The sequence below is a fragment of the Crassostrea angulata genome, chromosome 6, assembly GCF_025612915.1.
Source record: "Crassostrea angulata isolate pt1a10 chromosome 6, ASM2561291v2, whole genome shotgun sequence".
NCBI lineage: Eukaryota > Metazoa > Mollusca > Bivalvia > Ostreida > Ostreidae > Magallana > Magallana angulata.
Window position 1 is genome coordinate 29307528 of NC_069116.1, and position 19187 is coordinate 29326714.

Here is a 19187-nt window from a genome sequence, read left to right on the forward strand (position 1 = left end):
TATAGATGATAGCTTGCACAGTTGATTAAACTATATTATAAATGAAACGCAGAGGTTGCTTCAGATGCAGAGCCTGATCTCCATTATCAAGGATGCTAAAGAAATATCCTACCTCACTCAAACCTGCTCGATAGATAGATGTGTTTGTTAATAAATGATATAAAATGATTCCTATGATATAGAATTGTATAGTATGAAACAATATTATTTAATATGATACAATATAATATCATATGTAATATTATAAAAAGTTATATGATACGATATGATATTATATCAATTTTTTTGATATTTTATGTTATCATATTGTATCATGATATCGTTATTTATAGTATTGTATATTATGATACAATATTGTATAATATTGTATTGCATTATAAATTTATTATTTTATCACATGATACTATTACATAAGATATTGCAATGTATAATATTGTATCCTATGATACAATATTGTATATTCTATAATATTCTATTATACGATATTGTATTATATTATATTAGTTTCTGTAATATGGAATTATATCACATGAAATTGTATAATATGATACTGTAATATTTTATAATATCGTATCATACGATATTGTATAAAATGATATTGGTTTATAATATGATATATTATCACATCACATGAAATTGTATTGTATGATATTGTAAATATATTATTGTATCATATGATACAATATGTATAATATGATATTGTATTATATAATATTTTACTTTATCAAATAATATTGTATCATTTGATATGATACAATGTTGTATCAAATTATATTGTATCATATGATACAATAACATATTATGTATAAAAAAATGATACAGTATCATACAATATCATACTATATTATACAATATAATATCATATGTTTCAATGTTATGATGTATTATGTAATATGATATTGTAATATAATACTATATTGTTTTATATGTTATGATATTGTATTATGTGATAAAATACAATAACGTATAACACAATACAATGTCATATCATATCTCATCATTGTTTATTATGGTATTTTATTGTATTTTATGATATATGTTGTAAATATGATAGGATGCAATATTTAATTTTATATAATTGTATTGATTAACATATGAACATATGATTATCATACAATTTTTTAACAGATGAAATATGATATTGTGTCAAAACATAATCCATGAATATCCAAGATCATAAAGTATGATTTTCATTTAATATGATAAAGGTGGTCTCATAAAGGTGAAGTCTCATAAGGGTGATGTCTCGTCTCGGTGAGCTTTGTAATCTGTGATTACCTATGTTTTGAATTAATTTTTACATTTACACAGTGTGAGAAACCAAAAACTAATTTTTTAGTTTATAGGTCTTTGCATGATTTTTAAGTACAAGGTCTCCATCTTTATAACCTTATCCCATCTCCTTTTTGGGACTTAAGGTAGTCCTATACTCGGCACTAAATGGGCTCAATCATTAAAAGCTTAGCTTTAAATGATAAATATACATTCTAGCAATACATATACAAAAGAAAATATGTATGTTTACATGCTAGTTTGTTTGTTATCACCTTTCAGACGGGTGTACCCCCTTGCGAAAATTATTGACAATTTGCCAGACGTCCGTTTTTCCTAAAAATAATCACCAATTTTGGGAAAATTAGAACTGAACATACTAAATAGAGTATAAATATTTATTTAAGCCATATCTCATCAATAATTTTGCGCAAATTTTTGTAAGTAATACGCTTTATGGACCTGATGTATCAAAATAGAATACAAAAAATGCAATGCTAGTATCACGTTTGGTAATTTTTTTTTACTATTTTATGGACTCAAACTTAAATTCATGGTGTTTATTCTAAAGATTGACATCTTAGAAAAAAGATTTGGTAAAATAAATTATATGTTGACGGATTACTTTTCACACTATAAGCTCTAACCAAGTAGACCCTGACGAAAAAATCCGTAAAAATCACATTTTGTTACAGTTTTCTGCCTAGATCTGTCAACAATGTTAGATATCATTTAAACATTAATTAATTTACGATTAATTAAATTCGAAATAGCTCAACCGATTTTAGTAAAAGAAAAAGAAAAAATCGGGGGGGGGGGGGGGGGGGGGGGGGGGGGGGGCAAAACAAAGAAGATATAAGCATACCTGAGATCCTGGTTAATCAGAAACTTCGTTTTTCATTTTACTTTAACAGAATCGAGTTTCATAACTTTAATCATTTCTATTTCTCATAGAGTACACATATTACCGTTCTAATTGCTTATTATTGCCATTGTTTACAACAGCGACGTAGAGCAAAATCAATACCGGGTATCAAAAACGCTTTGTAAAAGTCGAACCAATATTGTAAAATCCGTATTATGACGTAGTGCGATACTCGGACTACTTTAATAGATATCTGTAAATTGAAAGGCTCTCATATTCCCTTTATACAGCTTATTTCAAAACAGACTTTTGCTGATTTTTAAACAATGTAATTTTTACAATCTAGTGAAATTTATTGAGATAGAATTATTGAATACTAGTATAAGGTAATTATATTTTTATTAATTTTTGTCCTCAAACATGCATCCATATTACAATGTATAATAGTTTCAACATACTTTTATGCAATACATGTACTGTAAATTAATGGCTAACAAATACATGTTTGTAATTGCATCTTATTATTGGCTAAGCCATTAAATTGTTACCCTATCAAGTCCTTTTTTCTACCATTGCAGGTGGCAGTCATCCTGGAGATTGAGCATGAGAGAAATCTTGTCTTTTGTGAACGCTGAACAAGAGCTTCAGTCCAGGAGGTAGGTGTGCCATGACACAGCGTATTGTTTGAGGTATGGGCCACTCCAAATAGGAAAATCCAGTGACAGCCTACTACAAATCTCAAACAATTTGTTACATCATTTGATGTTTTCTCACCAAACTCATGTTGTAATTCATAGTTAATGATTTTTAGCTCACCTGATTAACTTATCTTTTCTGATCAAAATTTGTCCCTTGTCTGTCATCGTTGTTTTTGTTATTTTCATCTTCTACTCTTGAACTTGGTGGCCAGTTGTACCAAACTTGGCAGAAATCTTTATTAAGTGAAACACTTTTAAGTTAATTTGTTTAAGTAATTGAGCAACATACTTTAAGAGGAGAATATCAAGAATGAAGAAAAATGATTTCAAAAACCAAATAGTTTGTAATATTCAGACTTGTATATACATACTAGAAAAATTGACAAGAGATGGGTTGTTTTTAAAATCTTTTCCTCAAGAAATAAATGGCCTGTAATTTCCTAATTTTTATGTACCGTAAAGTCGCGTGTATAACACGCACTTTTTTTCAGCCAAAATTTGTTCAAAAGTGGGGGGTGCGTGTTGTACATAGGACCAAAATTTTACCCCATTTTTTCAAGCCGTGATTGTTGATACCACGGGAGTAGTGACTGCCGATATAGCGTGTTATGCAAGTTGTATGAGTGTATACTGCCGATAAAGCGTGGTATGCAAGTTGTATGAGTGTATACTATATTTACTGCGTCAGAAATACCTTATTCTTAGTTTTATTTAAATATTTATCCTTTCTCAAAACTATTCCTTGCATCAAACAAGTTTTAAAATCGCCAGTGTATTCGCCATTACGTAAGCAGCCACCTGTTGACTCGGCGCGTGGTCAATGTTTGTTTAACGATTTCCGGTGTCAGAAGCATGCACCTGTCTCGTGTCGGACTTCACATGGTGTTTTCAAGTCCATGAAGATTAGGAATAATTATGATTTTATTTAATTTGATCACTTTATTTCCAGTTATGCAGTTAAACATTATTGTTTTACATAGACACTGCTAAAAATACATCGATCATTTGTACGACTTGATAATGACGATATTCGAAATACATACGTTTCTTCACAATGTTTATTTAACAACAATCAAACAGTTTAACTATAATTAATCACTTAAATCATTTCTCTTGTTGTTGTTTTGGTTTATATCTGCAAACATTATTACTTTTAAGCACAGAGCTCGGATGCCGTTCTTCTCTACATATGATGATTGATCTTCAACTTCTCCGCTGTTGTGTAACTGGAAGAAACTTTTACTGTACGAAGTGTCAGATGATAGGCCCCCTTTTGTTACCACTTTTGTAAATCATACCGTTTCCAATAGTAAAATTGTAAGAACTTTGACTCTAATATCGCTTGGGCCATGTTCCGACCACGAAATTACAGTAATTGCACTTGGGTTATAAAATTATCATTAAACATCGATAGTTATTTTGAAAAATGGCGGCCATCGATTTTCATCGTCTGAGCTGTGTTCCGATCACAAAATTACAGAAATTGCGTATGGATTTTAATATTATCATGAAACATCGATAGTTTGGGGGTAAATGGCGGCCGTTGATTTCGCCATTTTTTTTGGTGCGTGTTATACACAGGACCTGCTATTTTTCCGCCATTTTTTGGTCAACTTTGGGGGTGCGTATTATACACGAGTGCGTATTATACACGATACTTTACGGTAAGCTTCTTCATGTGTAGTAGATTTAGTTTTATCTTAACATTGATCCTCTGGGATCAGAAAGGATCAGAGCCAAGAAGAGTTTCAAAGCTCATCATACAGTAAACATAGTGAATTAAAACTCTTTAATGTATTTCAGTAAGCTATTGTTGCTTAGGTGAGTGATGTGGCCCCTTTGTCTCTTTTTTTCTCTATATTCTAATTAAAAGTAGTCAAGATTGTTGGTTTTCCATTGTAACAGTTTTTTTGTATGTCCTTATGATGAGAACCTATCAAATAGGTCAAATCTAAAGATTTTAATTTGTATTTGAACTGCATGTGTAATATTCATACAATGAAATATGATAAAAACATGGCAATTGTAACAGATTTTTGTATGTCCTTATGATGGGAACCTATCAAATAGGTAAAATCTAATGATTTTGATTTGTATTTGAACTGTATGTGTAATATTCATACAATGAAATATGATAAAAACATGGCAATTGTAACAGATTTTTGTAAGTCCTTATGATGGGAACCTATCAAATAGGTAAAATCTAATGATTTTGATTTGTATTTGAACTGTATGTGTAATATTCATACAATGAAATATGATAAAAACATGGCAAATGATAGCTAGTCATTCATTCACCCCCCCCCCCCCCTTCTTGATCAGCAGTTGTCGTTATATTTAGATGGCAGCTAGGTTAGATATAAGGTGCAGAAATGTAGATTTATGAAAAATTTGTGTTGACGGACCGTGGAGCTACGTACAGTTCCATCCATACAAAAAACTATATTTTCACATACGAAAATTGGCGCAAGATTTTTGACTTGTTAATTTAAATTTATTTAAGAATGTACATATTTTGTAAACATTTTCATACCAAAAAATTACTCTGAGATTTTGCTTTACTTGTCTCTTACATTTTCCTAAACACCCTGACCACCCCCTGAAAATATAGTATGGTAAATTCCTGTCATGGTCAAGAGTAGCCGCTTTTAGATTATGTAAAGAATACAGATACTTATAATTCAAACAGGTATTGGAAGTAAACAGATACATATGTACTTACTTTCAAAAAAAAACAACTGAATTAACTGTTACAGTAATTTTTTGCATTTATATAATCACACATTCTAATGTCTAAATATTTTTGGGTGATTTAAAGGGAGATGTTCTATGAGGTGAAAAAGGAAGAAATTACAACAGCTCTCATCCAAAGGCTCCATAAAGGTTTCCACCCAATCTACAACAGTGCAGGCATTGATGGCTTCTCCCATGCAATTCTAGAAAAACTGGATTCAGGTAACTACTGTAAACCAACTTTTATTCGCATGCGAGAAGTTTTGGCAAGATCTGTGAACTAGTCTTTGCCATATGGGTGTTATATCAAAACGAGTGTGGATGAAGCATGGTCGTGAAAAATAGTCGTAGCGAACCAGTTTATTTTCAGGAAATCGCGAAATAAAGTCATCACGAATAAAACTGGTTTACAGTATCACTATGTTAGGTTGGATGGTCAACAAATTGCTCGTCAGATCCGCTTCTGAAAAAAATTTAGTTATACTGTTGATTCCTAATTAAACAAATTGATATCCGCTAAAATTGCTAGAGGGACATCTCGCGGATTTTTATATAAATCTCGCTTTTATTTTTTGGACAGAGGTAAACTTATTGAAACTATGATAAAATATCTGTCGTTTGCGATTATATTCTCGCGATTTGCTGCAAAATGTTTGAATCATGGAATTAAATACTTGCATAATATAAGAAATCTACAGTAGTACTTTTTGCTGTTTTAAACTATTATTTTGGGGATCAGAATAAATTATCCAAAAGTTTTAAATTTAGAAATTAAACATTTTTCTTTGTCTTTACATCAATGATAAAGATTATATTTATTAGAGTCTAAAAATAGTCACAATCATTCAGACCTAGCTTTTAATCAAAGTACCCATTATTCTTTTATTCCCCTTATGCAACTTGAAGCTGAGGGGAAATACTGGTGTATGTAAGCAACACCATAAACTGTGAGAACTGTAGATTTCATAGTTTATGCAAGTACCTTACTCTGCAATTCAACCGTTTTGCATTAAAGCGCATGAATATAAAATCGCAAACACCAAATCTTTATCAAATTCTCTTTTAGTTTACATCTGTTCAAAAAACAAATCACAAATTTACACGGATATTAATTCCTCGCGTTTATTGTAAACTAACATTTATTCGCGGGGACATTATTTCACAATTTACTTCCAATAAACTGTTTGCGATGACTAATGTTGGTGATCAAGCCTTATCCAGACCGGTATTTTGTTATAACAACCATAAGATAAAGATTGGTTCACGGCGAGAAATATTCACGACGATGAGGCTCTCGCGAACCTCTCGAAAATTTCTCGCACGCGAATAAAAGATGGTTTACAGTAATTAGGAATCTATAGTTTGTAGATGAGTATATTATATATGTGTAGGTGAAGGAAATCTTTTAGGCAAGATTGAAAAAATATCCTTGGTTGTGAAAGGTACTTACTCAAGCTTATGTTGTTTCTCAATGCACTGCTGTTTGATTATTATTTATGAGCATCAAATTTCATAGATTTAGTGAAAATCACAGTTTCAAGGATACAAAAAATCATGGCCAATGATTTTCCCAATAACTTACGTTATTAGAAATTGCACTTCAATAAACTTTAAAGTTCTGTGGATAAACTCAACAGTGAAAATCCATGACAATTGGTGTTCCAAAAATACATGTATTAATTAAAATAACATTATCATGCAGTAAATTAGAAAAAAAAATCTCTGTTAAAAAGATACGTTCTGATGGGAGTTCTCTTTTTTTATGTGAAATAAACCTTGAGGATGACAATTTCTGAATGCAGGTATTCTTCTCAAAGACTTGGCGTGGAAGTTACTCAGAAGGAAATACAAGTACCTGTATTTTATAATGCATAGATTTTTCTTCCTTAAGGATGGGCAAATTAGATTGAGAAACTTCTATACTGTGGAAGTGCTATAAACTTGCGTGTGTCTGTACAACTTCAACATTAGGATTTAATTAAAAACATGAGGACATTTATTAACACTATGATGTTCCCAGTTCCGTTTCATATATAAAGATGAAACATGTTTTCGAGTGAAATCGAATGAGTCCCAAGGGCAAATAAAAAGGTTACAAACAGATTATTGTTGAGCAAATAATAACGCCACTAAAGAGGTAAATGAAAAATGTTCAGAGGTCCCAGAGAATGTGTACTTTTGAGTGGGATTTGATGACGTTCATTCAGTTTTCAGGGTCAAACAGAAATCTTGGTATTTGTTGCACTTCTTCATATTCATATTTCTTTGACGTCATGAGTGGCTACCACAGATATCTTCATATATGGAAAATGTCTGCACAAGAACCTTACGGTGTGATGTAATTTGTCAGCTAAATATACATTTATTTATGATAACTAAATTGAACACTTAGCAACATTATAGACCCCAAGAGAGAGAGAGAGAGAGAGAAAGAGAGAGTGAGACATGCAGAGTGTGTGTGTGTTTGCATGTGAAAAGACAGATAATGCCAAACATAGATAATATATATTTTATTACCTGGTATGTGGAATGGCTTATACCTGTATCAAATATTCAAAGGAAACATTTTTTCTGAAAAACATATAGAAAAAATATCATGAATAGATTTTAGAAGCACTGTAATTAAAGGCCCTTTCAGAATTGGAGCTCGAGCGCTTTACAACACTTTGTGATCAAAATGTTTTACCGGTAGTTTTGCACGAGCTCTTGCTTTCACTGCACAATGTCTCTCATTTTTGCATGCGTTTCAATGGTCACAATAAGACTCCTCAAAATAGCAGGCATGCACACTGTTATGATGTGACTGAATGCAATCCAAATTATTGCATTGCAGTGTATGAACATTAGTACAAACGTCTTACAATGTTTTGTATAATTGCAGGAGTGATGTATGATTTGTAGAGGTCATAAGATGAGTCACAGCTGTCTATGCGAGTGTTTTGCAACTATGAGACTGTTGCTCAACATGTCTCATGTAATCTTGTAATGTTTTACTGTCATATTGTACAGTATGTATTCCCCCTCTGAATCGCACGAGCACTTGTATGATGGAAAACATACATGGTGCCTGTCCTATCACATTGGCGCACATTCAGTTTTTCCAATCACCTGATCACTCTCCTGATCCTCTCCTGATATCGCTTAATTTTTCAATACTCACTATCACTGTACAACAATCGCATAAAGACGCAAGACATATCACAAGATTAAGTGCATTCGCACTGCACAAAGTTGCTTTAGATCATCCAAATTTTATACAAATACTTTTTCATATGCCATTATTTTGGCAACAGTTTACGATCCTCATTTACATTTTTTTGGTCTCACGATTTTTTTTGTCAATTCTGCTCGTGTCCCAATAGTGAAAGGTCCAAAATGTACCCATACATGTACTATGTTTTTTAGAAAAAAATTAAAGGTAATTAAACAAAGGAATCTTTAAAATTAATTACAATATTAATATTTGGAAAACTTCTCTTCAACTTCCAGTGGCAAAAAGTAGCAAGGGTGACCCAGGTGTAGCTGCAAGGACTCTAGCAAATATTGCCGATGTATTGGGATCCAAGGCCGGTCAAAAAGGGGGGTTAAGAAGTGGGCCAGCAGCCAACAAAGCATGGGCAAAGGCATTCAATCTTCTGGAGGTAAGGTGATCTCATACTGTAAATTCCTTATTTTATGTGAGTACTTAATTCTGCCATCTTGTCGTTTTGTATCGAGGATATTAAATAAGGAATGTGGAACTTTTATCCTAGTTTTTCAAAAAATAAAACCAAGAAAGATCGCATTCATGTGTAAAAAGTGTATATCAGATTTTTAGATGCCCACTCTAGGCTACAAAGTTATTTTGGTAATTTAGGTTGATTTTTTTTGGTGCTACACCATAGCAAATAATGATCCCTTACTTTAATTTAATTTAGTTTATATACATTATGTATAGCTGCAAATTTATTATTTGAAGAAAAAATTAAATAAAATGTAGGCAAGGGAATGTTCAATTCTGATCCAACCCCAATCCCCATTGCAACCAGTGTATAATCCTATGGTTTAGATTTCTCATGTCTTTTCTCATTTTTTACATGTAATATTATGCCTTAATCACACCTAATTAGTATAAAAAAAATAATTAACATAGTGACTCATCTTAGACTTCATAGCTTAAATACTGTTTTATTATCAAGAATGGTTGATTTTTTTAAGCATTAGATTTAAGATTTTGTGCATCATGGATGCTGGCAAAGGTGTCTTGTCTCAGATGCCATAATGGTAAATTAGTAATCCAAACTCAATATTATAAATATTCATTCAACTGTGCCATGTTAATGGAAAGGATGGACATAATCATCATGGTAGCAATATACACTTAGTAAATAGCTGATGGTCAAACTTGCTGATACATCCTTCTCTCTCTCTCTCTCTCTCTCTCTCTCTCTCTCTCTCTCTCTCTCTCTCTCTCTCTCTCACAATTTTAAGTATGATTGTCTGTGCAAATTGTAATATGTCAGATAGAGTCCTAATTTGTCCTAACATTAATAACATTCATCCGAACAAAATGCTAATTCATCTGAACAAATCCTAATTATTCCGAACAAGTAACAATCATCTGAACAAAAAGCTAATTTAATTCATCCGAACAAACTTAATTCGTTCGGACATTTTTTTTTTCTTTTACAATAAATATAATAAATAAATGAAAATAGAATTGTTATTTTCATAATGACTAAACAATTACGGTATGTATAAACATCAGTAGATGGATAAGAATTGCATTGTGTTTATAAGTTTATTAATTTTCACCCATGCCAAATATCAACTGTGACGGTAAATACCTGGTTTCCACAAATCTTGAGAAAATCATTTGTTCATGTGTTTATTTTTCTGAGTCTGATTAACACCTCGGATTAACATTTGGTCAATTGATGCTAATATGTAAACACATGTGGATAAAGAGAATTTGGTTGGTCTTAACTAACTGATGCAAAAACATAGTTCACACCTCAAACTAAAATTTTTACTAGATGCCAAATGACAAGCATATTTCATTATCACAACTCGTGAAAATAAAATTCGTTCATATCTTTTGGCAAATGTTCATGCAGTCACAATTGCATGTACCTGTATGCTACAGGTATTAATTAATGAGAGTATAACTATGTTTTACCTTTCCCACAGTTCTTATGTGGTTCGTACATTATCAGTTGAACTGTGAATTGTAACTTTCACAATAAACTAGGTATATCTTTCTGTCAAAAAAAAGAGGTAGGAATTTATATATTTGAGCATCATTATATAAACTGTTTACATGTTAATTGTGCTACAGAGCTCGCTCTTGAGTGATATTTTTATGACTATATGCAATGTTTTACAAGGTAATACTGTAATATTCTATTCATAAATGTAATTTAATTAACATGGTTACCGGTATATACCATATTGGGAATTCCTAAACAAACAAATGAATAAGCTCTTAAAGTAACTCAAAAGCTCACTTAAAATCTCTTAATAAAAAATCTAGATTTTATTTTTGTAATTTGGTAAACTAAACATGGAAACGATATCCTGTGGTTTCATTAGTATTTAAACGTTATGGAGACCAATTCTTCATAAATTTATCAAAAACCACCATTTCAAGGATGCATGAATTTGATCATGGCCAATGATACTTTGAAAACATTATACATGTATCACTAGAAATTGCTTTTCAATGAAAACTTGATTTAATTTAATTATCATTTCAACAACAAAATTTTATAAAATTGATGAAGCCTGAGTTTTGTAGGTTAGATCGGGTTACCCTAAACACACAACTTTATTTTTTAGGCCTTATTGATCTGCATTTCTGATTATGATTGCATACATGTATATATGTAATATGAAAGGTCAGCTTTCAATATTTTAAGTACATGTAGTTATAATTTCCTGTGTATCTTGCAGGTACCTTGTATTAGTTGAACTTAGACATGATCCTTAATGTATAAGCAATTCAGTCTACCCTTAATGATGCTTTCAAATTGAATAAAAAGGTATATGTTTCAGTTAAGAAATTATAATAAACTGGACTATAACTCCATGATTGGTTCCTTGGGACTTTGCTATTACCAAGTTTTACTGCATGTATTTAAAAAAAAAACTTAATCCAGTTAGTATATTTAAACATTTTAGCTTAGCTGTTTTGTAGCTAAGTAATGTATGGGGCCATTTTTATGTTTGCTCTCAAATCAAGCAGTGAAACAGATATGCAGTTAATGACCAAGTTTTAAAAACCTCGGTTATCATGATTTGTGGATTCCAAGAATGACTTTGCATTATTAGTTAACAAGATTAACCATGCATGCATGCAATAATTAGTAGCCAAGCTGTGTATTTATAATGTTATCCTATCAAAGAATGGAGAGCTGGAGAGAGGTGTCAATGCCCTGGCTAAGGAGCGGTCCAAATGGTTAGAGCGGCCAGACTTGCTGGTGAGGGCTGCTAGACATTATGAGGGAGCAGCTCAAATCCTTATAAGGCAGGCTGTTATGACAGCCAAAGAAGTAAGTAAAGTTCAAAGTAGTGAACAGGACACGTAATATGTGTGGTTGGCTGTCAAAGTTCAACGCAGTCATATAGATAAACATCATATATATGTTTCCTTATATAAACCTATAGAATAGCGAAAACGTTCAATTCTGTATGAACTTTTTGTGACGTCACAATGATCATTGCACGCACTTATTGCTTGTCGCTTGGATTATTGTAAACAAAAAATCTCGGTTATTTTAACAGTTTTTTGAATGGTTTGTTTTGTTCAAACATAAATATAAGTAATAAACAGCAATGTTAAAAAGTTCACCTGGATATGAACTTGGTTGGTACATGATCAAATCTACTGAGAAGCCCTTTGGGCTTCACAGGATTTGATCACGTGACTAATCAATTTCATATCCTGGTGAACTTTTGACTGTTTATTTCTTAATTACACCTTTTATTTTGAGAAGTTCAATTTATTGTTGTGATGCATCCACATACTTCATCCACAGAGTGCCTTTGGGTAAAGAATGTTCAATGACCTGGAACCATATTCTAGGTTTAAAGTTAAGGTCGTAGCAGAAATATATAAAAAAATCCTTGTCCAGAGTACAGTACAGCTCATGAGTATCCCGACACCCACCGTGTAAAAAACACGGTGGAAAACGGTCTGTGTTGCACCGTGCACACGGTGTGACACCGTGTATGTGTATTGGAAAATTCAAGAAAAAGCACTGTGTCGCACCGTGGCCGCCTGTCTAACTCCGTGGCCACTGTGTTACTCCGTGGATATCGTTACCTGAGACGTTGATAGAAATAGCGTATGTTTAGAAATAAAGAAATTATGGCTAAACAAGGGTTGAAACATATATATCCTTTGCACATTTAAAAAAAAAGAATGTAGACTAAGTTGCACGGACCCAGAAAATTGTCGAGGCTGTCAACGTGAAGTTAATTTTTTGTGATCTGAAAACTCGACGTAAATGGGTACCTTTTAATTTATTTGTACTTAAATAAATTGAAATAAATTCACCAAAAATATTTAATAATCAATTGATATATAATCAAAATTCAAATCAATTTAATTCATCTTGGGTTTTTTTCTAAACACACGTGATGTTGTAACTGACGATCCTATTAAAATGTCGGGCGCTTAAACGTCTTTTTTCTGTTATCTGTAAACACTTTCTGATTTATCAATTAATTTACAGCCTTACTTTAAGCCAATTAAAAATGAGAAATGAAAACATTTCAGATCATGTTTTTCTAAAAACATGTGCTGTTGATGTGGTATGGTAAATAACAACCCCATATTACCGGTGACTCGAATAATTTGGACTTCAGTTATTTATGTAGCAATAAATAAACAAAAAATCACTTTTATATTATAGATTATAGATAAATACATGAAAAAACTCTTGTTAAATTATATTCAAGCATTGTACATGTATTAAAAATATACCCGCATTTCATAAAATAATTTTCAATTTATTTCCGTATAGCTGGTAATGGCCTCGTACTTTCACATGAAAAAAATCACTCGTGCAATGTACGAAAGCTGATCAGATACACAGCATTGTCTTTCATCTTGGGTTCTTCACAACAGGTGTTATTGTCTGTCTTGTTAGGTGTCATTGGAATTTACAACTAACTTTGTGTATATTTGGACGTCTGAACAGGTGTACTCGAAATGCCGTTATTCACACCTTTCCGCGAACACCTGTTTGGTAACTCATCACAACCCGTCGTGTGTATGGTCTGAATATATGTTACTTCTACTTTGTAAGTTCAATGATTTTTCCTAATCTCTAACAAAAAAAAAAATTGTCTGTAGATATGTACACAAACAACTACACATAAGACTATCTGCGCATGGATATGGGGAACAATTCAGCAACTCTATAAATGCGGGAATTTCAAAGTATTAACTTGCGATAAGAAATTATTTACCGGGTACACATACATGTATGTACGAAAAAAACCTGATTGATTAAAAAGATGAATGAGGTAATACCGGTCACTTTTTGCAAGCATTTAGAACACACAACTTTATTGATGTGAAATAGCGTCGAAATTTTAACGAAAAATCTTATTACATCGTGGACTTTACAAACTTTTAGTCATTGTGTTGAAATCGTTATTAAAACCATGGATCTAAAATAAATGAATTAAATTCATACAAATAGAACTCTGATAATTCTAAAATGATTGCACAAAAGTACAGAGAGAGAGAGAGAGAGAGAGAGAGAGAGAGAGAGAGATTTTACAACGTAATATTCCAACCCTCATACATGCATTATAAGAATAAAGAAACTAAACATTTCAAACACTGAATACTTCATTGTTAAACATTTTTCTATTTTGCGGACTTAAAAAAACAATAGAACGGCATTTTTCCATATCTTAGAAGGAGCACGTGGTCTATCTCGCAGGCTGATTTGATTGACAGGGATAGCACGTGGACCCTGACTGCATATATTCTATCACAATTTTAGGGAAAAGGGTTCAATATAATGGACACTATAAATCTAACTTAATACACTGAATTACAATGTACTTAAAGCAAACTCATACTGGTATTCTCTCTCTCTCTCTCTCTCTCTCTCTCATATGACGATCATTAAACAATCAAACAGTAATTATTGCAATACTGAGTAAACTGTAGTTTCTTGGAACACAAATAATTTCTAAACTCAAGTTGCTATAAAGATGAAATAAAAAAAATATCAAGTACCGATCCACGGATTCTTAGCGCTATGAATATGTACCGTGCTGTACTACATGGACAAGTACATCACACATATGTATAAAAGAAAGAAAATTTGAAAATATATTAGATATAAAGCTGTAAAATTATATTACTTAGAGAAAGTACATTTGTTTTCGACAACCCGTTAGATTTGTTATCGTTGAATAGAGTATAAGTGAAAAAAGGTAACAGTTATGGTTCTATGCACTATTGAAACTGCCAAACTACAGTAACTAAGAACAAAGGTACCGACACTTCCACGCTCAGCGTGGACTTTCAAACACGGTGGTCGGTGTTTTTGTCGGGATACTCGTGAGCTGTACTGTATATCATCCCTCCCCTCAGTCCAATCTGGCTCATACTTCATTCACAGAGTGCCTATGGTCAAAGAGTGTGCAGTACCTGTAACCTTGAACCTTGAGTTTGTAGGTCAAGGGTCAAAGTCATTGTACCACGAAAAAGTTATTTTTTTTTCAGAGCATATATAGCCCTATTTGGCTCATACTTCACATAAACAAAGCTTTTGAGTAAAGGGTGAGCAGTGACCTTGAACCAAGTTCCAAGGTCAAATGTCTGAAGGTCAAAGCAGTATCTTATGAAAAATCCTTGTACAAAGCATATCTTCTATCTCTTTGGTCCAGTCTGGTTCACACTTCACCCACAAGGTGCCTTTGATCAAAGGGTATCCAGTAATCTTGAATGATGATTGTAATTGAAGTAACAAGGTCATATTGGATCAAACAAAAATCCTTTTTAAGAGCATAAATACTCTTCACTTAGCCCTATTTTGCTTATACTTCACATAAACAGAGCTATTGGGTTGAAAATGTGCAGTGACTTTGAACTAAGTTAATTTGAAGATCATAGCAGATTTCTTTTTAATAAGTTAAATTTTAGACCATAGATTACTCCATTTGCTTAATCTTGCTCAGGTTGATCAGAGATGCTCGTATGTAAGGAATACTGAGATTGATATAAAAGTTCTATGCCATCTGAAAAATTTCAGTAAGTTGCATATCAAGGTAAAAGCAAAATTTTCTGTTATTTTCTTTTTATCCTACTGTCCATTATTTAAGGTGGGGCCCTTTGAGATGATCACCATCTCAATGTTATCTTGTAGTTTTCTTTTATTCCAGGTCCCATTTGACAGAGTGATAAGTCAATGTCTCTTAAAAAAACAACTGCATGCACTCACTTTACTTATCAGTCATGACAGTAAATAAGACAACAAGCATTGGATTATGATTATCTTGTTAGTTAAGAACAAACTTTTGAACTGTTTGTGTAGGCGGCAGTCTGCGTCAAATGAAAAATATTATTAACCGATATGTACGTTATAGACAGTGCTAAAAATCAGAGAACGGTCAGCCCTATGTGTGTGATTATTCTGGAGAAAATACATTAAACTGTTGTCACGTGTATTGCATATGGTATTTTTTTTATACATGTCTGTATGTGGCTACAATACATGCATTGCTACCCATGGTTACTTATTATCAACAATACGTAGACTAGCATTGGCTGTGCTGTATGCCTGTACCAGTTTTTGGACTATGTACTGTATTGTACTTACAAAGGCATAAAAAATCATATTTTGTTTTCCACTTGTATTATTAATTTTTAAAAGGTATATTTTTCTTTGATTTACATCTGAAAACAAAAAATTATATTTCAGTTTTTTAAGCCTGAGTCTTGTTCAATGCCCTTTATGAATAAGTGGGTGACGGCTCAGTGCCCCGCCCGTATAGATGTCTCTGGGGGGTGGTCAGACACGCCACCCATCACATACGAGCATGGTGGTGCCGTTACCATGATCGGGCTACAGATCAGGGGAAAGGTATGGAGCACCACCTTCATGTATCATATGATGTTATATGCAAATTTAAAGTGCTATACTGCAGTAAATATGTACAAGCAGATTACTCATTTAAAGATGTACAATAAATTTTATTCAATTTAAAATCCTTGAAAAATGATTATATTTAAGGTTTATACAATTTAAAATGTTGCGTTTACTTTGATATGGATAGTTGTTTTGACAGCATCCAGTTGGAGCTAAAGTAAAGAGAATAGATGAGTAAGTATTTGTTTAATTTCTGTTGTTTCATGTCCACTTTAGTGAAAATTATATATATCTTCAATGAAGTCTAAATTATAAGCCACCCCCCGTAAACTTGTTAGCTTTTGGCAAAAAATTTCAAATTATGTATTAGCAGTTAGGAATTTAAATTTGCTTGGTTCAAAAGTTGAACTAAAAAGAAAATATCTCAAGTTTATTCATTTTTTAAACTAGAAATAATACAATAATTAGCTATTTGTTTATTATTCCCCCATTCCAATAACCTTAATCAATTTGGCTGCATTGGAATTGATAAATGCTTCAGACAAACTAAATTGCTAATTCAGGTGTGTTTGGCAAACAAATTTTGTAATGTGTTTGGCCTTTATTTGTCTTTTTCCAGACCTAAGCTTGTGATGGTGATATTAGGTAACGATGGTGAGAACACAGAGGTCGTATGTCGTGACCTCAGTGACCTTGAGGATTACTACCAACCATATAGCCCAGGTAAATTATAGTGACCCTCAGGACTTCTTAATATTTTCTATCTATTTAAGGTGATGATTATACATGTATTTTTGCTTTATAAGAAACCATCTTTTTGGATACAGTTTTAATACAAAAATACATTGACATCATATATAAACATTAATCCAGTTTTATAATGTTGATGCTTTAGTAAGGAAAATTCAAATTTGAAATATTTTAATTAACTCCCCCCCCCCCCCCCCAAAAAAAAAAAAAAAATGGTAATGTACCCTGAATTTTTTGTTTAAATAAATATATTTAGATGCAAATGATAATTATGGAATAAATTTTCATAGAAAATTATTTAAAATTGAGAAATGTTACATATGTCCTTAAAAGTTACACATTTATCTATCCCTTTACAAATACATATAATACCATGTATAACACTAAGGAGGAGCGGTTCTGCTGTACGTATTCTTTAAGGTTGTTAACACTGAATCTGTAAACCATCCTTTTTACAGCACATTTAAAATCCACCTGGTTTCTATTGTTTATGGAAATTATTGAGCTTCTTTTGTTTACTATGCAGATCATTGACAGAATAACATTATTTCCAGAATGTTACCCTTTGAAGGCAGCTTTTCTGGCAATTTTCTGGGTCATTCACAACAATATTTTTAGTAAAGTATTTTCTGTTGAATTTGAAAATGAAATTAGATATATTTCATATTTGAAAATTTATGAAGGCCAATTTCATACAAACTCCATTTTATATAAACCGATAGGTATATATAGATTGGATAGAAACCTCCTAAGAACAACAGAGAAGTTAATACGCTAGAGCCCATTGATGAATTCTGGCCACGGGGCCATAAAAGTTAGACAAGCTCTTTTTTGGCCTCTATCTCATTCTTAACATAAAACTTAGATGAGCTCGCTTTTGGTCTTAGTCTTAATTTTCCACAATATATTCTTTTTAGCTCACCGAGACGAAGTCAAGGAGAGCTTATGCTATACCCTCGGCGTCGGCGGTGGCGTCGGCGTCCGGACCTAGTTAAAGTTTTTGTTGCAGGTCCTGTATCTAAGCTATTACTTGTCCTATCTTCACCAAACTTGCATGGATGATGCATCTGGACCTACTTATGGACTTGAAAGACTTGGATGCTGAATCTGGGTCCTAAATTTCAGATGCTGAAGGAGGTTAAGGTTGTTGGACCAGGTTAAAGTTTTTGTTGCAGGTGCCCTTTGATAGCAATATCTTAATTACTGCTGGTCCTTACTTCACCAAACTTGCATGGATGGTGTGTCTTATGATACTGATGCATCAGACAGGCTTGAGTGCTGAATCTGAGCTATAGGTTTCGGATGCTGGAGGAGTTTAAGGTTTTTGGAGTAGGTTAAAGTTTTTGTTGCAGGTGCCCATTGATAGCAATATCTAAGTTACTACTTGTCCTAACTTCACCAAACTTGTATGGATGATGCGTCTTATAATACTGATGCACCTGACAAGCTTGAATGCTGAATCTGAGCCATAGGATTCAGATGCTGGAAGAGGTTAAGGTTTTTAGAGCTGGTTAAAGTTTTTGTTGCAGGTGCCCTCTGATGATTATATCTTAGTTATTACTTGTCCTTACTTCACCAGACTTCCATGGATGGTGCGTCTTATGATACTGATGCACCTGACAGGATTGAATGCTGAGTCTGAGCCATAGGTTTCGGATGCTGGATAAAGTTAAGTTTTTTGGAACAGGTCACATGTTTAATAGATGATAGTATTATTTCAAACTTGCATAGTTGATTTAACTGTAATATGAATGAATCGCAGAGGTAGCTTCA

The 19187-nt window shown here is 32.6% G+C and overlaps 1 protein-coding gene across 1 annotated transcript in view; it reads left to right on the forward strand.

Moving 5' to 3' along the window:
- LOC128189828 (L-fucose kinase-like) overlaps window positions 1-19187 on the forward strand; it is a 53058-nt gene that overhangs the window by 28544 nt on the left and 5327 nt on the right. Inside the window, exons 16-22 of the mRNA XM_052861597.1 lie at window positions 2716-2793; window positions 5654-5790; window positions 9058-9209; window positions 11952-12098; window positions 16497-16658; window positions 16864-16898; window positions 17284-17387. Of these exons, the coding sequence (XP_052717557.1) occupies window positions 2716-2793; window positions 5654-5790; window positions 9058-9209; window positions 11952-12098; window positions 16497-16658; window positions 16864-16898; window positions 17284-17387 (815 nt within the window). The remainder of the gene's footprint in view (window positions 1-2715; window positions 2794-5653; window positions 5791-9057; window positions 9210-11951; window positions 12099-16496; window positions 16659-16863; window positions 16899-17283; window positions 17388-19187) is intronic.